Source organism: Scleropages formosus, chromosome 17 (genome assembly GCF_900964775.1).
Source record: "Scleropages formosus chromosome 17, fSclFor1.1, whole genome shotgun sequence".
Lineage (NCBI taxonomy): Eukaryota > Metazoa > Chordata > Actinopteri > Osteoglossiformes > Osteoglossidae > Scleropages > Scleropages formosus.
Window position 1 is genome coordinate 12,013,752 of NC_041822.1, and position 21,046 is coordinate 12,034,797.

Consider the following 21,046-nt stretch of genomic DNA (forward strand, 5'->3'; position numbering starts at 1 on the left):
TGTAAGAGATGAAATCGAATTTGCGAGCGATGCTGAGAAGTGATGACGGTTATGAATGACACGTCAGTGTGACTTTAAGAATCATTTTAGTTTATGTCTGAAATGTCACTCTCTGCCCCTGGGCTGTTTCGTCGATATGCATTTAAAGAAATGGGGGTAGATTAGAAATTGCTATTTATGAAGGATACTTGACTTCCCTTAGAGAATTATTCACAACAAAGGTTAGCCTTACCGTAAGGCTACTGAAAAACATGCATTTGCAAATGAAATGGATGTTTTAAAATTGCAACACATCTTGTCGAACCAAATATGTAGCACTCACGTACAGGAAAGAAAAAAAAAAAAAACACAAATGTATCATACTGGGGCAGGTGTAACTTCTGGCCTTAGTTTCTCCGTAAAGAAAACACGTTGCTGAGGCACTTTTTGCTCAGCGCCCAGAACCTCATGCGCTTCTACTCTCTATTTGTAGCGAATTCATGTTGTATCTTATCAGTTATGAGGGTTTCTTAAAAAGCGTAACATTGTATAAATAATGTGTTTTCAGCTCCAGATTCACCGGCAACTCTGGTGTGTGAAGAAAAAGCGAGGCCGAGGGTGTTAAACGTATGTATATAGGTTAGGCCTAGTATATATCCCAGTCAAAACATAATTCATAACTGTCGAAAACACGGCTTTAAATATGACAACCTTTTTTCTTTTTTTAAAATCTTCGATTGGATATGGAATGTACGGCAAATTACAGAAAAAAAGAAAGAGAATTATGAGTACTTTTATCGCAATTTTCTGTATAACTGGTACTGTTTTGTTTGTATATCATAACATGTCGTCAAACAAAACTGTACTGTAGTTATCTTTCCTGTTTTGGAGCGCGTCCTTATTGTTTTAGCCTATGGTATTGTTGTTTTTAAAAGTTCTCGGTATTAATTAAACACGGTTTATGGCATTTTGTTCCCGTATGCGTACGTATTAAATAAATAAGGGATTTTCAGGAAGAAACTTTCGAGAATTCCTGTTGTTGATAATTCCTCCGGCGCGAAAACGAAAAACTGCCTGCTTCTGATTAGAGGTGGAACCTCCTGTGGATCCCGGGGATTAAGTGTGAGTTTTCGTGCCTCTGGATGAGCACATAATTGTGTCATTAGAGAGGAGCTCGCGGCTCTCCGGGGCCCCGGCGCTCCGTTCGCCGCCAAGAACTTGGGCTCCTGCCATTTCTGCGCTCAAAAACGCTGGGAAGGCGGCAGAGAGCGCGCGGTCGCGTGTCCCTCCCTCGCTCCCTCCGCGTCGCGCGCGCCTTCCAAATATATACTGCATATATCACTAAATCATGCAGAAGGAGTGAGTAACGATGGCCGTCTCCAAACGAGCACCGTCGTCTCCATTCGTCGGTGGAGGTTCGGGACAAGGAACAAGTTAAAAAAAAAGTTCCTGACATCGATCGAGCAGAGGCAGGGGAGGGGAAAATTGTGTAACTTATGATCATGGGGGTGTGGAAGCTCTTTTTCCTTTTTTAAGGAGAAGCCAGGCGAGAAAGCGTGGCAGAGTCCTTTGAAATCGGGGAAGGGAACGCGCGCGGGGATTCTGCTCCCCACAATGACTTATGTGTTATAATATTTAATGAAATGAGGATTGAGGAGGGGGAGCGCTAGCCGAGTAACTAACGGGCCGCGATGGACTCGGGTTATTTGCTGGAGAGCCACCTTGTCCAAAACGCAGCGAGCAGGATGGAGTCCTTGGACGGCGCTCAAAGCAGGAAAAACTTCAGCGTGAACCATCTCCTGGACCTGGAGGAGGTGTCGGCGATGAAGAGCATGGCGGGTCCCGTGGAGGGGCTGAAGGAGGCTGGAAAGCAGGGGCTTCAGGAGCAGTCCGGGGTGAGCAGCGGCAGCGAGGCAGCGCCGCAGGACAGTGAGTGTCCCCCGTCCACACCGTCCGCCCTGCGCTAAAATAAGAGTTTGGGGAGCTCGTCTCGAGAGCATCAGTGGCCACCATGACATCACATGTGTCCTGCAGATAAGTTCTCCACAGTCACAGTGTAAGGTCCGTTTAGTCTTATTCCCAGAAGCTCGTCGTGTATAGCCTCGACGATTCATCTCGTCTCGAATTTGCAGTCGCACGTATAACTAGTATTATTTCATTATATTGCAGTGGCAGAAATGTACTGCCCCCCCCTCCAGAGCAAAGTGTATGGACAGGACGCAAAGTTTACTGTCAGCAGCCGTTATTCTACAGATCACACATGCACATTTTCCACGCTTGATTAATACCGACATGCTAAGAATAATACGCTGAGTATTTATTAGCTTTCTGCTTGGTATCAAATAGCCTACTGTTTTAATTAATAAGATCGCACAGTACAATAATATATTCGATTACAGAGATCATAAAACTTATATTGCAGTCATAACTATTATTTCATTTTTTATCGATGACCAGTTAGTCTGACCATCTCGTGGAAGATTTTCTAAAATATTGTCATATATATAGTCGGTATTTTCTGTTCATTTCTGTGCACAAAGTTCATATATGACCACATTAATAACCCGACCGTACCTTCAGTCGCCGGAGGTGCGGAAGGTTCAACTCCTCACATATATTCATTCATTAATGGATATGGGTGAAGTAAATTTTACAGTTATTCTCTCGGATGAAATATGACTGCTCGACTGAGCGCGTTTCTGTTGTAATGATCGTTTATAATCGTTCTTTTAATCGCACTTTTGATGGGCGGTTTGTATCAGTGGCTCTTTCAATTGAGCTCCTGTCGGGACAACCCACCGCCGTCTGCTATTTTCAAGCTGTCAAACTGGAGCCACAGCTTCACCATTAAAAACCCGAAAGGGATCCGTGTAGAAATAAGAATAACGGGAATTATCAGGACAATTCCTAGACCTCTTGATTTGACCTGAACTCTTTGTCCTCCTTTATTCCTTATTATTGAAGACCAAGTTCACTTAGGAACCAAGACATTTATAAGTGTCACCCACTGTTCATTTCAGTGAGTTTTAATTACATCCAATGGATTATGTAGAGACATTAAATGTGTGTTGCATCTTTAAGCATAATAAATAGTGAAATAATATTCTTCCCTATACCGTTGAGCATTTTTACCGGGGTAGACGTTTATAAAACCTTATTTAGGACGCATCATTAGTTGTTAGTATCTCAACTTGGTGCAGTGTAGTTTTTGGAATTTTATCATTAAAAATTCCCTCATGTAGCTGGAACATTTGGAAGCACAAGCAGCATCTCTCGTGCAGCATCTTTACTCTTTTTACTCCCTTCTCAAATGGCTTTTAATATGCTTACACCTTTACCCTTTTTCCTCCGGCATGTTTAATACTTAAAAAATTAAGTCGAAGTTAACTTTTCTTATACCACACGGTACAGGCTGCAGTACTGTGTAGCCTTTTCACACTCGCTGCCTTCGCCGCCTTTCCCTAACAGGTTAATATTTCAGTTTAAACGGAAATCATGAAATCACAAACATGCTGATTTTAGCTTATTTTGCCCATGATACGTAGACCGTAACTTTTAGTTTCAACACACTTTCGTGCACTTTGTAGAGACTTCGGGGAACCGCTCGCGGAGCTCGGCCTGCGCACTCAGGTACGTGTAAGTAAGCGTGAGTGGAGAGTCCAGAGAGAGTGAAAAATGAGTATCCTTGACCCCATGCACTACCGTTGCGTTTCCCTTTAGAGCCTACACAACAGAGTAGAGGCCTTAGCAGTACTGAGTGTTCATGTTAGCCGACAGGCTCCGAAAGGACACCTGGAACGTGTGTCCTGATCCACTCCACTCCACACCGCACATCTGTCATGTGGGTAGGGGGCAGATACCTGGACCAGCTGCCCTCCTGCCCTCCTGCTCTTCTGCCCTTCCACATGAACCGTATAGTGCATGCAGTACAAAACAAACAGCACACACTTCTTCTTTTTCAGCGTAAACTCTTGACTATCACGGCACACACTTTTGGATAAATTGAAAACATTTTGAACAAACTCAATGAATGAATGTGAAGAAATTGTCCATCTCTGTTTACTGAGGAAAAAGCTTCGATCCAAGAACTCGGAGTACTCAGCAGAAATGTTTTTGGTGTCCGCTGAAGAAAAGTCAGTCGATTTGTAAATAAAAGAAGTTTTGCAGAATCACAATATTAAAATATAACATTAGATAATGCAGTTAAATAATGTATTCAGTTAAAACAGTTTAAATTTTCAGGGTGAAAAAATCTTTAAAAATACATTTAATTGACAAATGATCAACAGGACTTGGAGGACACGCTTGTATTCCACTTGTTGACTTGGTGGGGGGAAATATGTTTTTAGTTTGATCTTAACACAGGTTAGTTTCCCGTATGAACCTGTGCAGGTTCCCAGTGCCTTCCTTTCTTCCTTTCAGCAGAACACAGCATTATGCTCTTTGAAGCATTATGGACTCATGATCTGCAACCAATTTGTAAGTCCACATTTACGAATCTCATGTTCCTTTGGAACCGCAAAATGGCCTAAACTCAGAAAATTTGCATCACTCAATCGGCCATTTGACAGTGTAATATTTGTTACTTTCTCAAATTTAACCAGTTTTGAGGGTTAACCTCCTATGTTTGAAGCAAAATGCTTCAGTTTCTTTTAGAAGGAATTTTTCAGCTTTTCTCTTTTATTATTCCCCCTAATTAACAATGATAATAATTTTAATCATTCTAACATACAGTAGTTTAACAAATCAGATTTAGCCTGTTATTTACAACAAATGTAACATAATTAATGCAATAATGACCATTTTAAATCTTAACGTACTAAATTGACTGATTCAGTTTGCTTTTAATATTTGCAAAATAGAGATGTTGCTTCATTAAGAATTCGCTCTATGAGGATTCATGAACTCACTGTATGAGAATGCAATGTTTATGGGTCACACTGGAGCCGTATAAATAGACTTGGCAGCCTATTTTGTCTGTAAACATTTTATATCCTAAAAAGAAAATAAAACAAAGGAAGACAGGGCGCTCCGAGGAGGAGAGAGACTGACAGAAAGACCGCACCAGGGGACTGTGATTGGTGAGGGTTAAAGCAATTACACATTGAAATTCAAAATAATATACAAACCAGTGTAATATCTGAAAGAATAGTGGAATATGAAAAATAACAGTTATATTGAAAGTAACTTAATACCCATAAGGTAATACTTAATTCATACAAAAAATTATTTAAGTTTAGGTTCATGCAAACTGTTTACCTATTTCTGTTAGTTCTCTTTCTAAATTACACTTAGGTCATATGTAACCTCAGCACTAATGAAATGCAAGCAAAACACAAACCCTAGAACACTTTAAGTAATGAGACCTTATTCGTAAATAGTGAACAATATGGAAATATAGATTTGAAGCACAGTTCTGTAACAGTAGTTTTAGCAATATTTACACTGCACATATTGTGGTACTGAAAGGGCACAGCCTTTACTAATATAAAACATTTAAAGCCAAAAGAACAGCTTGATTATTCCCACTGAGAGCTGAAAAACAGCACTTCCTCGGCAGTGCTGACCCTGTGGTAATTCGGTACATGTGATGAAAGCAGCATTAGTGCAAGGTGAAGGGTTAGCAATACGTCCCAGCTTCACCTGTCCTCCGGGTATTCGCGAACTGACTCAGCTTATGGGTTAAAAGCTTTATTCATTTTTACTGTCCCACTGTAATACAATATACTGTAATTCAATACCATTTTATATTATTTGATTATTAGAAAATAACTCTGTAACCAGATGTCAGCTAAATATTTTTTCTAACGGTTACCTTAAGGAATCAGTCAAAAAATTGTGTGGAACATGTAAAGCTTAGACCCTGCAGCGAAAAGAGTTATTTACACTTGCAGTGACTGTGGGTCATACATCTTAACGCATGGCTTTTTATGGCCTCTGCTGATAATGTCTGAAATGTTCCATCTTACGGAACTTGAGCCCCTGTAAGTGACTTTAATTTTACAGCAAAATTTGTGCGCTTGCGTGCTGCTGTGTGTGCGTGGTTTCTCCACATTTTTGAGTGGCTCTGCACATGCCTTTAGACCAGGCTGTTTTTTATTTGAATTTTAGCTGTGTTGGATGCAACCTTTAGATTTTACTTCATATAAGATGCCATTTTTACACCCCGCAAAGGAAACCTGTCGACTTTTTCCTTTAGTTATGTACCGAAGCGGTTCTTTCACATGCGAGTAGTTGTAGCATGTTTCCTTTGCAGGGAAAGTTTTTAATTAATTGCAGCATGCCAGGTATAGGTAAGCCATCCTTTTGTTGACAAGACTGCATGAGTGTATCTGTGGGTTCCCATACCTGCTCATTTCAAGGCATCTGCCTTTCATTAGAACGCTCACTGCTCAACCAACAGGCCTTGATGCTGGGGCAACACGCACTCAAATGTAGTCCATGGCCGCAAGGTAAAATTAAAATTTTTCTGCCAAACCAATTACACCTAATGAGAAAGAAAATATTAACCTTCTGTATTGTTTCCCCCAGTACTCTATGAATATTACAGTAAGTGTAGTATAATATAGTCGAGAACCTTTCTTATTCTTATATATTTTTCAGATCAGCTAAATAGCAAGTTATTGTACTTTCCACACATTATTATTAATTTTTTTTTTTTTTTTTTTTTTTAATTTTGGAAGGTCAACTTACAGTTGTGCCTAATTTCTGTATCATTTTCGGCATAGTCAGTAGGTTTCATAATATTGTTTTCCTTAACCTGGGCTTTAAACCAATTACTTTGGTGAGTAGTTTGGCTTTGAACAGACACTCGCCACTATTAACGGATGAGTTTTGCGGCCACACTGATCACTGCTAAGTAACGGCAATTGGAAACACATTCCGGGCTCTCCATCCATCCTCGGAAGACGGAGCTGTGTGGAAAAACTTGTGTGCTGCGGTCTGTGGTGTTTTCACTACATCCAACTTCATACTTAAGTGTAAGCGTGAAGTAGGCCTGGATTCTCCGGGAACATTTACCACATTGTGCTGCCGGGTACCTTTTTTACCTTAAGTCATTAAACGTGATTTGTCATCTAGAGTTTGGTGTCCAGAACAGGCGAATATGACTAGTAGCGCTAAACAAGACATGGATGAATCAACCTTTATTCCATTAATTAACTGCAATTAGAAAGCGTAGCGTCTTGATAAGAAACATTCTCTTCTTCGGTTTCGGACAGAGGAAATTTAACTGCTATTTATTTATTGATTTTTTTTTTTACTCAAATTATTATTGCTTTTTTGAAGCTGTACCGAGTTACAGCATTTTTTCCGGCGATATTCGCAAATATATATTTGATGTTTTTTTTTTCCCCAAAATTCTTCTTGTTTATGAAAAAGAACGCCAAATTGGTTTTTAAAAAATCCAGCCCTTCTGGGCTGTATTATGTTAGGATTGTCCTGTTCGACTCAGATATTTCGTTGTCAAATTTTTCTTAATTTTAAACCTTGCAAAACTAGTACTGGCAAAAATTTACTTGTAACTTGTTTACGGCCCAAACATTTTTTTTTTTAATTTTTGTTTTAATTTTTTAATTAAAAATTTAACTTAAATCACGCACAGCTTATTTGTTAGTGTTTTATTAGTTATTGGGTGCGTTTATACTTCACAGTAATAATAAACTAAAAACACGGAAGTAAAAACCGCTCTTTAGTTACACGCGTACGTGTGGCTGTGGATGAGGAGAGCTTCCGCAGGGAATAGATACATAAATAAATTACCACAACTCACTACTTACTTTGTAGTTTAGTTAGAAATTAAAAAATGTGAAACCGCTGTATTGACAGGAGCTAAACACAAGGCACTTTATTCTCCACTCTCAGTAGGTTCGGCGCCCAGGCCAGTGTGCGCGTGTTGGTCACACACACGACACGTACCGTGGAGAAAATAGTGCCGTGAATAGGCCTACGAGCGGAGTGCGTCCCGCCGCGTGCTGCCCGCCCCTTCGTGCGACTCGCGCTCCCTCTCGCGCACTGCAGTCCCCGACGGAGCCGAGGCGCCGAGCGGCAAGTGAACGCCGCTCGAAACCAGATGTGCGGAGGCGCCGCGCAGTCAGCGCGCGGGTGCGCGGCCCCGCGGTGCTCGCACGCCACCGCAGTCCCGCGTGCTGCGAGCGCGTGACTGTGCCTCAGAAGCAGCAGCAGCAGCTGTGGTGTTTTTCTGCTGTCCCCATTTTGCTTACTTATTTGTATTTTCTTCAGAAACTATATGTTTAATATCCCGTCCTTTCCGTTTCTTGAAGGAACCGCCTTTTATATTTTCTAAATGTATGTACGAGGTAGAAAAAGACGATGGGTAGGGGTCCTACGCGCATGAAGGCTACATCAAATTGTGAAAACGTTATCGTGAGCCACAGTGGTTCATAAAAATGAAACACCAGAATGTTAATCGAAATCATTATTTAATCAGCCTATGCTAAATAGTCATGCTATTTCAGTACTAAAGTTGGCATTCTCCGGTAAACTACTACATGAATCGGCAGCCTGTCAGTACAAAAATGTCTTTTTTGCTTGGTTAAATATTCTACTTGTACAATTTTGTCTTTTTAAATAGATCAAAAAGATTCGTACATTTAGTAATCTTTATGCTCATGTATGAAGAACTCCTCATTCATTCAACAAAGTAAAAACACATATTTAACTATAGATTTTGTGGATGATAATGCAAATGGATAATGCCAAAATAAAGGGTATTTATGCATGGCACAGATAACACCAACATATTTTAAAATATTTGTATCAAAAATGATTATTTCTATCTTGTCTTCTAATGTTACATTTTCTTTTATTTATTATCTGTAACCATTTATCCAGCGCAGGGTCACAAAGGTCCATAGGCTGTCCGGGAAGCGTAGGGTGTGAGAGAGGGTCCTCTGGATGACTTACATTACATTTACATTTATTCACTCAGCAGACACTTTTCTCCAAAGCGACTTTCAATGGATACTATGTAGTGTTACTAGCCCACACACCTTATTCACCACGGTGACTTACACTGCTAGATACCCTACTTACAATGGGTCACTCATCCATACATCAGTGGGACACACTCTCTCTGTGTCACTCACACACCGTGGGGAATGAATCCTTTTTGATAATTTGGGTCCTGGATGTTTATGATGTTTAATCATATGTCTTTGCACTCTGTAAAGCACTAGCTATAGGCTGCTACATGATGAATTTTGCAAAAAAATGCAGTGGTCTGGTAAAACCTGTAGCTTTAGTCACATCCTGATACTGAGAGAGTCCCCAGGATGAGCTCCACCACCATGAGCTATACACACAGTGGCACTGTTTGCAGTGAACGCCGGTGTCTTTGCCAGGTCTGCTTTTGAGGCATCCAGCTCAACTGAAAATTTGCATTAAAAAACATCATTGCCGTATAATTACAGCTGCTTTAAAATGCATTTCTGTACTAAAGTCTCAAGGCTAGTTGTTCACAGCCATGATCGATCTACCATCATGTTTTTTAATTGGCTAAATTATGTTAATGTGTAACTACAAATGATTTAAAGATCATTGTCAGTTCTGAAAATTTTGCCATATCTAAAAAGACAAGGTACATTTCTTGAATTTTAGCATAAATGAGTTTGGGGTGACCAAATGTGAACTCTGTGAAAAAAACTTCACAGGATTTCTTGTCACTTATTAAAATAATGTATTCTGTAGCCTCGTTACCAAACACATAATGTTTTAGAATACTTGAAAGAAGTTTGAAATAGAGCGTTTGAGAACTTTATTGAAAAATATTCAAAAATATTTGTTTTACATTTTGCCCTGCAGCTGAAGTTATTGCATTAGTCTCTTTTGTAATGAACCATTCTGTTCTTTACAATGAATTTTTCCCCACCTCCTCATTATCCCAATTTAATACCTCTCAGCAGTCCACCTTAACACATTAATATGCAAAGATACTGTTATATAGAATGTCTTATTGGTTTTTCATTGTGTCAGATGTGATCAAAAGTCACATTATTAATCTTCTCTATAACATGATGTTCAGTGATCCTTGTTTGGAAAAAAATATTTACTATCTAGTGCTCTTGTGCTTTGCATATGAAAGTTTCAGCTATTTATATGTTTATTTAACTGTTTCAGCAGGTCTCTAGTGTTTCATGAAAAGGAACAAAGTCACTACTAATGGTTTTAAAAAGTCTTTTCCATGAAAACCCAAACTGTACCTCTTACCCTGACATTTTGTTGAAAAAGTTGTTGGTCCTCATATACATGCATTAAATCAGACTAATGTGCACAAAACATGTAAAAACCTAGAGTCGCCAGTCAAAATTATGTTAATGTGCTCAATTATGACTTGAAAGGGGACTTGAAGAGGGACGCCAGGTTTAGCCAGTTCTCCTCAGGTCCTGAGCTGCTCTGTGACAGTGGGGTTCGAGTCCAGCTCAGCATGTGTGGAGTTTGCATGGTTCTCCTTGTGTTTGCACCCTCCTGACATGTACAGAAGAAGGCACCGGCAAACCACTTCCGTTCCTCTCTTGCCTTGGAATCCACGCAAGCTGTCACTATGAGTTGGACTCAATGGCACATCCATCCATTACTTAAAGACCTAGGGTATCCAGTCAAAGTACATATTTTCCACATAATGTGGAATGTGACACATTTCAACTAATAAAGAATTGCATGTTTAAATGAATTACATTTGCTTTAGGCTTTGAAGTGCTGTTTCTTAAAAGTTAAACATTTTTATGCTGTAGCAAGCTTTTCCATTTATGCAAGATGATGCTTATGCCTCTTCCTGCTAAAGAGTTACTTTAATTGCTGGAACACTTTGCTTTGTGAGGAAGATCTACTAAGGTAATGAAAACTACAGTCTACTTTCACATTATTAAAAAACTGCAAAAGGGTCCTGGACAGTAATTTTTTATATGATGGATTGAAGCAAATTAATAATTACAAATAATGTAATGTAAATCTTATAAATTTTTGTAAGTTATATAGTAGGAAGAAAATGTTTTATTTTCTGAACATTGATGTTTTTATCTGTTGTTTGAGACTGTCTGAATCACAAAGTGTAGTGTGTCTTAAATCTACCTAAATCTCAGGAACACTGCAGAGTAGCAGTTTCTATAGGATTCAGAATATAATAAGGTATGGAATCATGCTTTTCAGTTACTGGTCACCATAGGTTATGAAGTAATGCACAGGGCTGTATATATGTATCTATGTATTTATTTATTTATTTATTGGCAATGCATGCTTTGACAGTGTCTTACCCTTATTTGTCAAACACTATTTGTCAGAATAGGCAAATTTAATCTAATCTTCATTCTTAAAATGACATTAATTTGTGATTAATATAAAAAAAGTTATTTTATTCAATGGCATATAATTTTTTTCAAAAGTATGTGTTGTGTACATATGACTACACTGGAACTGGGACTTAAAATGTAAACCTGTTTTTTAAAGATCAAGGGATATTTCCACTCCATTGCTCAGAACAGTACTTAAGATTTTAATTTTTATTGCAATGTGCCACACATGCTACATGATAAATATGGTAATTGTCAACCAGTCTCAAAATATATTGCTTAATTGTTTCCACTGGAAGCAGCTCTTTGCCATCAGCAAGGCACTAAACATGTCCCTTTTCCAGAAAAATCCTGTCATTATGGTTTTACTGGGTTCCTGCCACAGCCTGATCACTGGCTAGAAGCCTGCTTGTTGCATTGCTTTTCACTGAGGATTCCCACAGCCTGCCAGGAGAATGAGATGCTGAGTAATACAGCAGAGCAGCTCCTCCTTGTCCCAGGTGTCAAGGCTGGCAATTACTGCAGCACTCATTGCTATTTAGTCAAACTTCTGCAAAACACACTGCTGTAACTGTTAAACATGGCACAACAGCTTTTAAAAGAATTCTTTGGACAGTGTCAACATAGTGCATATGTAAACAACATAAAATTTCAACATGACTTCAGTGTCAATGAGCTGAGTTAAACCAGTAATGACACAATTAACAGCTTCTCGCATGTGGCTAACGTGACGTAACCTGAAGACTGAGGGTCAGGTTCTTTGGAGGTGTCTTTCTCTTGGTGCTCGAAGCAAGATACGTGCTGACCGCTATTCTGTGCTGTTCCGCTTTAGAGAAAATCACAGAGCAAAGAACATATTTATAATAATATCTGCATTCATCTATTTCAGTTATTGTTACTGAGTTTAATGGTGAAATTGCATTCATAAAACATCACATTGTATAAAAGTCATAGCTGTTTTGTGTGAGAGGATGCATCACCAAAGGAAGTGACAAGTTTAAGAAAATCCATGACAAGCCTCAACCACTCTGCAAACGTAGAATAAATGTTGCAGGTTGACAGTTGCCAGACCTGCACGGTCAATGTTGTGGTAAACCAAGAATTAGTCGATGATTCACGTCGGAATGAGACACAGCGCTTGGGAATCTCTGGGTCTCTGTGGGAGTTTATTCTGCAGTTGTGTTCATTCTGTCTTCCAGCTGTTTGTTGATGGCATTCGAATGAAGCCAGAAGAGCTGAGAGAATGGAATGTTTTTCCTGCTTTAATTGGATGTTATGAAATTGCCTGGAAAAAAAGAAGGCATCTGGGATAGAGAAGAGTTTGATGGATTTCCCAGTTCAAGGTACAAAAATGGCAGAAAGCCTGTGGACCTCACACATTCCTCTTAGTTGCTGAAGGCAGCTAATTGTTTGTGTTCTCAGACTTTCACTTTTTTATGGCAGAGAAGAAGAAAATGTAATCCTTTTGGTTAAACAGACGTTTACCACAAGGCATATCACTCATACTAAAAGAGCGTTATATGATGTTTCAATGTGTGTATTACATTTTTAGAGCTGAACAAGCCAGGAATTAAAATGCAGACAGTAGGAACAGACCTCATATGAATAAATAATAACGAGAAATAACAAAGTAGTATGAGAGAGCTGGGGAATCTGCAATCACTTCTCCTACTTGTATTACTAAGTCAAAAGTTATCCTTTAATCAGTGAATGTGTTATTGTCTTGGCAAGTGAATAACCTGTGCTTGTGCAAGAGCCTGAGTGAAGTCACTTAGCCTGCGATGACCTTTTTTTCGCAATATAACATTTCAGTGAAACAACTAATTGCAGAGTAATCCTATAAATGCCTGTGTTGTTTGTTCTTGTTATGGTTAAGAGAATAAACTACAAAAACAAGATTCAGGCATTAGAGTTGTACGCAGTTCGTTCTTCGCATACACTCTGATACGAAACTCAACCTATGTTTTTTTTTTTTTTTTTTCCATTGAAGAATTGCTAGAAACATACAGTAACATAACATAGAGTATAGGGGCAGTGTAGTGGTTAGTGCTGGGGGCTTTGGACCCAAAAGTTGCAGGTTTGAATCCTATCTCCTGCTGTACTACACCTAATTAAGGTACTTACCCTGAATTGCTCCAATAAAAGACTACTCACTTGCATAAATGGGTGAATAATTGTAAATAACTTAACATTGTAAGTTACAATGGAGAAATGCATCAACTGGATGAATAAATGTGGCTCCTTAAAGTCAACTCTTCCAATTTATTATAGCACCCTTTTTAGCATATTGTTTTAGAATGATTAACATAGGGTTTTCGAAAAAGTTGAAAACAAGTGTAGAAAAATAGTAGGACTGGAGAGTCTTGAACAGTAAATTGAGCCATTAATACATAACTGGCAATGATAATATCACTTTAATATGTTTGATCATTATAGCACTCAAATTATGCAGATACAGATGGTTCTGGAAATTTCAATTTTGGGAAATTACATTTACCAGCTGTCCTTTCACAGGGCCCATTTTTTGAGCTGAAATTTTTACCAGCTGATAAATCATGGTGCATCCTTGTTTCAGGTAGAAACACAAATGTCCGATCATTTTGTAATTCAAATTTCATTCTTTAATATGCATCACTGCCCCAGTTCTCCTGCACCGTCCCTCCCTGATTCCTTCCATCTCCATCCCAACATTTGGATAAATATTTGGGCATTTGAGTCATTTTTCAATATCCAAAGTGCATCCAAAACTCACACATCATAAAGCTTTCAGATAGATGCCAAGCGCAATTAGGCCCATGCGTGCGCGTTTCGCCAGCAGGAGCTGGGCACGTGTCCAAAAGCATGAAGTCATTCAGAACAGCTCCGAGTTCTGGGCCTCTGTATGTCTGGCTGATGCGAATTTGCAGTTCCTGCCGTGCTTCTCTCTTAAACCTTATGAACGCAGCCAGGCTTCGGCAGTGAAATCTTCTGTTTTCTGAACCCTGGGATACAGGGCTTCATCCAGTAGTCACAGTTTGAATCTGATGGACTAATAACAGTGGGAGGAATAGAGACGAAAAGCAGTATTAAGTTCTTTCATTAAAGCACAACTGTACAATATTCCTAAGAACAAGTATGAGCTATATTTTAGTTTTTTGTTTCGAGTTTGCATGACGACCTCACATTTGTGTGGAATTTCTCTGGGTGCTCTGGTGTCCTCCCACAGTCTGAAGACATACATTTCAGGTTAATAGGTGACTCTAAATTGTCTGTGGTGTGTGCATGTGTGGCTCTGTGTGTGTGTGACTACCCTGCAATGGACTGGCATCCCATCCAGAGTGTACCTCTCCTAGCTTGGCACCCAGTGATCCTGGGATAGGTTGCGGACCGCTGCAACCCTGACAACAGCACGTGGCTAATGAAAGTATGAAAGTTTGTAACGAAAGGATATTCTTCATTCAAAAAGCAGACTAAACTCAGAAAGTTACAAATTCACTAAAATAGTTTAAAACCTCTAAGCTTTCGAGCTTTATGCACATTTGCTCATTTGACCACCTTAGTCAAACGCTACTGTAGACAAATGTTACGGACACACGTATATACATACGGATATTGGAGGTTCAGCAATTTCTCATCCGCTCCTTCCTCCCATGCACAGCTGACAGTCTGAGCTCTGGGACTGGCCAGGCCAAGAAGAAAAAAAAGCAGAGACGCAGCAGAACCACCTTCAACAGCAGCCAGCTGCAAGCTTTGGAGCGGGTCTTTGAGCGAACGCACTACCCCGATGCCTTTGTGCGTGAGGATCTGGCCCGTCGAGTCAATCTGAGTGAGGCCCGGGTGCAGGTAATAGAATCATATGGCCTTTTATGTGGGGTAATGCAATTTCCTTTGTATAATAATAGCTGAAAATTGCAAAAAGTTTGGTAAAAGAGAAATTCAACATCTCTGTCTCAAAGAAGTTACTGACAGGAGGATTCTTGAATGCAAGAAGTCAGTACATCTTGGCATCCCAATTAATTTATGAGACTTTAATTTAATTTAATTTAATTTAATTTAATTATGATTTCATTTAATACCTTTGCTTCGGCTTACCAGGTATTGCTTTGCATTTTCGAGGAACGGAATTTGCTCACCTCTTATAATGTGTGAGACATTTATGGTTACATTTATTCATTTAGCACATGCTTTTCTCCAAAGGACAGTGATTACTATGTAATATTTAGCTGACACTTTCTTCTTCTAGGTGATGCAATGTTAGACACGATACAGTAAAATCCTTACAATGATTCACCTATGTATGCACCATAGCAATGTAACACATACACACAGAGTGCTGGCAATTCGGAGTCACCAGTTCACCTGAAACACGTATCTTTGGACTGTGGGAGGAAACAGAGCAGCCAAAGAAAACCCATGAAAACTCCCATCGGCTGAGCAGTGACTGAACCCACATCCAATAGTTTACATTACATTTATTCACTTAGCAGATGCTTTTCTCCAAAGCGACTTACAATGGATACTATGTAGTGTTACTAGCCCACACACCTTATTCACTGCGGTGACTTACACTGCTAGATACACTACTTACACTGGGTCACTCATCCATACATCAGTGAAACACACTCTGTCACTCGCACACTATGGGGAACCTGAACAGCATGTCTGTGGACTGTGGGAGGAAACCAGAGTCCCCAGAGGAAACCCACACAAACACAGGGAGAACATGCAAACTCCACACAGACTGAGCGGGGATTAAACCCACGTCCTCTCGCACCACCCAGGCGCTGTGAGACAGCAGCGCTACTCACTGTGCCGCCATGCCGCCCAACAATACGGCCCATGGCACCATGAGGCTCGAGTACTGCCCAGTGCATCACTGTACTGCCCAGTCCGGAGAGCAGTGCCACCCTGCCCTCCTCTATGCAGTTATATGGTTTGTGTGAGGCTGGATTAAGCTCTCAACCGCCACTGCCTCTTGTTTGTTAGACTCACCTGTTATAAGCACCTGTCCAAACTATGTGAATTCGCAATGATGTCATTAATTTTCTTGTCTTTACCGTTCTGTTTTTTGCACTAAAGGTTGAATTAATGCATAAATACTGAATGCTATATACATGTTTTGTTTGTGAGTGTTTAAGTGTACAAGACTCAATGGCTTCTTAAGAGCTGAACAAGCTCAGGTAGACAGCAGTACAGTATTATAAAATAATTAATGAAGGGAAACTGCCTTGTTATGTTGTTAAGGTAACTAATGTTAACTAATGAAGTAAATGTGTCTATTTTAATGATAGTGTCTCATTTTTGATACTGGATTTCAGTGGGTATGTTTTGGGACTCAGCTACTGATTAAAAATGTTTCCATTCAGACTACTAGTAATTCCATCTACGTATGAGAATTCACCTTGCAAAAGGTTTTTTTTTTTTTCAAGGAACGTGTTAGCTTCGTAAGATGGGAGAAGACTGTACTGTCATTAATATAACATGGATAGTAAGACGTTTTAGTGGATATTTATGGCTTGTGTCCCACAGGTGTGGTTCCAAAACAGACGAGCTAAATTCCGCAGAAATGAAAGGGCCATTCTGGCCAGCCGTTCCAGCAGTCTGCTCAAGCCCTACAGCCAGGATGCAATCATCGAGCAGCCCATAGCACCCCGACCAGCCCCCGTCAGTGCAGACTACATGTCCTGGTCTTCATCCACATCCTACAGGTAATCCACCTCCTTCCACTTGGAGCTAAGAAGCCATACAGCAGTTGTAGTTCAGGCACTGTACATGTACCGTATGTAGACAGTAAAGTAAAATGTGATGTGTTTTTCCAGACTAAACAAACAGCATAGTCTGTTTCCTAAACAGTACGAGTTCAAAAGTACTTTTGCATCACTGTGATTTATATCCATGTCATTATTACTAGACTGTACTGCCGCAAGTTTTCAACTGCTTCTTCACATGAAGAGTTTTTACATTGTGGGAACTGCAGCCCTTTATATACAGTTTGCAAAAAATGTGCAGGTTAAGAAATCACTTGCTGCTCTTGTTAGATTCAAAGCCATTTGCCAATTCTTTGCCATATTTCCCTCCTTTAGCACAGTTCCCACCTGTGGCTCCTCAAAGACGCCTGTGGTCAGGCAAGGAGTCGATATGGCGAACAGCATTGCCAGCCTGAGACTGAAGGCCAAAGAGTATAGTCTGCACCAGAGCCAGGTTCCCACCGCGAACTGAGCCCTCTCTTTCTAAGTTGCTCACACCCAAGATGACTGGTCTGGTCAAAGCCCAACATGAAACTGAGCATCTTGCACAGATGTACTTCTTGAGCCAGAATGAATGATGTTCCTACTCACTCCATCTGTCAGTAAAGCACGCTTTTTGGTGGTGCTTTTTAAAGCATGAGTGCAGCAGAGTGCTTCTTCTTTGGAAGGATTTCAAGAGGACAGTTCTTCATGAAATTGGGGAAGACTTTTTTCAGACCTTTAATTCCTTTTTCATTTATATGGAAACTACTGTCAATTAGGTACCCTGTCTGCAATTTTTACCTTGGCTCCACTTCAAGAGGTCTTCTGCACTCCTAAAAGTATAAAGTACACACTTTTCAGTTACTGTTATGTTAGGTTCTTTGAGTTGGCACACACTTCAAATGACATGAACCCAATGGCGATAAGTGTAGAAAAGCTTTTGGGCCCAGTACTCATGCGTTACAATTGAAAGCAGGTTTGGTCATGACAGAAACAAAGGAAATATTGTCTACTCTGCAGCTTAAAAGGAGTGTGATTGATTTCATACTTCTGGAGTCATTTCCAGAATACTCTTAAAGTTTCCCCTTTGGGTCAGCAAAAAGCAGTCTGATTGACCTGTCTGTAAATCTGCATAAAAATCAATGCTTTCATCCAACTCCAATACTAGTCTTTTTCTCTTCTAGCTATGAATAAGTACAGCAAAAACATCTGCAGTCAATTGAATATTCCTTATGGTTAAGCATCTTTGTCACTGCGGTTGCTTTGGTTTGACCACCTCATTGCGTCAAGTTGATTTTTTTCCTTTTACAACCTTGTTGGCACCTCCGATTAATTTCAGCTTAAAAATGCAATATGAATTGTTGTGTTTGTTGTGACGGTAGGAAGTTTTCTCACTGAAGAAAGGAGGTTGTCTGGAAATACCAAAAAGAGTACAAGACAGTGGTACAGTGGGAACATGGGGGTAGGCTGGGTAATTGTTCCAACACCCACTGCCTACACTTCCAACTGCTTCTGGTAAATTCATCTTTTCCAGGTTAACGTTGCTAGCATAGAGTCTCCGGTTTCCACAAAAAATGTGGTTTAATGCCTGGGGAGTTGGGGGGCAACCTTGAAGGTCACATTTCTCCTTTCTACTTTTTGAGTTGACATCTGACACGCCACATTCACCCAGCCCCTGATCATGGTGCCCCAAACTCCACACTGATTAGCGTAAGCACAGTGGCACAAGCCACTAGAACGTGGAGGTGTTTCACACCCCAGACAAAGAACAACAGACTCAGAAAGGTTTGTGTCTCTATCTGCCTACATGCCAACATCTGAGAACTGGTTTCTCTGTTGGTGAAATATGGAAATGAGCAAAGCTGATAGTGATTGTAATTGATTTGAACTTGAAAAGTGCTAAAATACTGTCGTGACTCCAGCGTATCTGTCTTGGAATGTCATTCACAATTCATGAGAATCATGAGAAAGGTTTGTTAAAAAATTAATACAAAAATTAATAAAATGAAAAACTGAGTTTACTGACACTTCTGCTATCACCCCAGCAACCATCAAGCTAGTGTAGCGTTTGTTCTATTACAATTCTCCTTCTCAAATGCTTATTGCCAAAATGGTTTCAATTTCTCAATTTCTCCAGTCTTCACCAGGAATCTAAAACTGTGAGAGAGCACTGGGGGTGCTGGCAGCAGAGCTTTTTGTACAAATTACTCTGATCTACCCTGGCTGTGGTAAAACAATGGCAGAACATCATGTTTTTGTGACGAGTGGAAAACACCTCTCCATGGCAACTAAATTCATGAGTGTCCAGGGACACAGTCTCACACTATGCTAGCTGACACATTTCACTAGCTGACACATTTCACCGGTGACAGATACACCACATATTTCCCATTACATAACCATAAGCAGGCTGTGCACTGCTCAGCTTCAGACTTCCCAATCTAACTTACAAATGTCAAACAAAGGACTTGCCATACCCCCTTACTGGAAATGCTTTAGACAGTCCAGTCTTTTCTTTGAGAGTGTGTATGTTTAATCCATTGTATATTTTTGTGACTATTTCTGTGTCTGTTGTTTGTGTAAAACTGTAATTGACAGGGAGGAGACAAAAATATAATAAAGAATCAATTTATGAATATCAAGTATGTAATAAAAACCAACTCTCTTTCAGTCTTCCTTGGAAAGCTGCATATATCCTGAATTTTGTGGAACTGGATGCTAGACTGTTCATATAAAGCATCTCACCTTATCCTGGTGTTCGTGAAACCACTACTGAGTATATGTATGGGGGTGCTTTGTCTGGAAATATGGGGAAAAAAGTTTAGGCCGAAGGTATATCTGGTCAGAAGAAAGAAATTCAGGTTTGATGGCTTACAAGATCCACTTAAACTAATTTCCCTGCCTTCACTGGGAACAAGGGAGAACTTCTCATGTAGATGCTAGCTGAACAATGGCACGTTGATGTGTCTCCTAATTATTTCCCTCCCAGGCTTGTCTGACTAACCCCTCGTTTGAATCCAACCAAGTGGTGATCAGTTCACAGCTCTGCTCCTGTCTTCATCTGAGTGTTCAGAACATACAACCTCAGATCTGATGAAATGACCACAAAGTCAATCACTGACTTTTGGACCAAGTGCTCTAATAGTAGGTAGACCTATGAGCAACCTTGTGTTTCAACATGGTGTAATGGACAGCTTCTGACTGGCACAGAAGTCTAATAAAAATTGCCTATATGAGTTTAGATGTGACAATCCATTCTTTCCAGTCACAAGGCTCAAGGTAGCGCCATCATTCCTAACATGAGTATGCTGAAATCCCCCAGCAAGACTGTAAAGTCAGAAGGTGATACCTTCTTGAATACTTTGCACATGTCCTCTGAAACATCTTAATAATCTGTACAGCTGTTTGGTGCACACACACACATTAGCTGAAGCTGCTTGTCCCAAGCAGGGTCACGGCGAACCAGAGCCTAACCCAGCAACACAGGGTATTAGGCTGGAGGGGAAGGGACACACCCAGAACGGGATGCCAGTCCATCACAAGGCACCCCAAGCAGGACTCGAACCCCAGACCCACCAGAGAGCAGGACCCGGCCAAACCCGCTGTGCCACTGCCCCCCTCCCCACATTAATAGAGTAATTTTCCTTTTCCAGGGTGCAGTACAGTCAGTCCCAAGTCCAATGCCAGCTGCAACATGCAGTTAAATCTATCATTAAAAGGAAGTTGTGTCTCCTTTTCATAAAAGAATGAGATCCTATTGTTTCTACATTCCCTACAAAAACAACATATTAGCATGTAGGTACCTTCTGAAGATTCACTCAGAGATGTAGTGAACCCAAGGTGACACAAGGCACTACAGTTTTCCAGCTGTAAATCTTGGATTCTTTCTGGCTCTGCCAGCATTTTCAGGTTTACAAGCAGTAAGAATATGATTGCATCGTTTTCCTGGTAAGTTTAACACTGTTGTTGTGGCTTTGTGCTTCCAGATTATTGCCCTAATTGCAAGAGACACGTTAAATTTCTGTATTTATTTTATCCATGATCTGTTTTGTG

General features: G+C 40.1%; 1 protein-coding gene across 2 annotated transcripts; it reads left to right on the top strand.

Annotated features, from left to right (window-relative positions):
* The first annotated feature begins 1,326 nt into the window (after positions 1-1,326).
* Positions 1,327-20,306, top strand: LOC108938381 (paired mesoderm homeobox protein 2-like). Of its 2 annotated transcripts, none has more exons than XM_018758920.2 (4): positions 1,327-1,908; positions 14,923-15,107; positions 16,794-16,972; positions 17,353-20,306. In XM_018758920.2, the coding sequence occupies exons 1-4, from the start codon at positions 1,671-1,673 to the stop codon at positions 17,447-17,449; spliced, it is 699 nt and encodes a 232-aa protein (XP_018614436.1). In that variant the 5' UTR covers positions 1,327-1,670; the 3' UTR covers positions 17,450-20,306. The 2 variants fall into 2 exon arrangements, with proteins under 2 accessions (XP_018614436.1, XP_018614435.1); XM_018758919.2 differs by having other exon boundaries at positions 1,329-1,908; positions 17,348-20,306.
* The last annotated feature ends 740 nt before the right edge of the window (positions 20,307-21,046 follow it).

Bases quoted from the DNA above. Each gene is read 5' to 3' on its own strand.
- LOC108938381 (XM_018758919.2), top strand. From the start codon at position 1,671: ATGGACTCGGGTTATTTGCTGGAGAGCCACCTTGTCCAAAACGCAGCG. The intron at 1,909-14,922 runs GTGAGTGTCCCC...TCCCATGCACAG, and splicing joins CGAGGCAGCGCCGCAGGACA to CTGACAGTCTGAGCTCTGGG. The intron at 15,108-16,793 runs GTAATAGAATCA...TGTGTCCCACAG, and splicing joins TGAGTGAGGCCCGGGTGCAG to GTGTGGTTCCAAAACAGACG.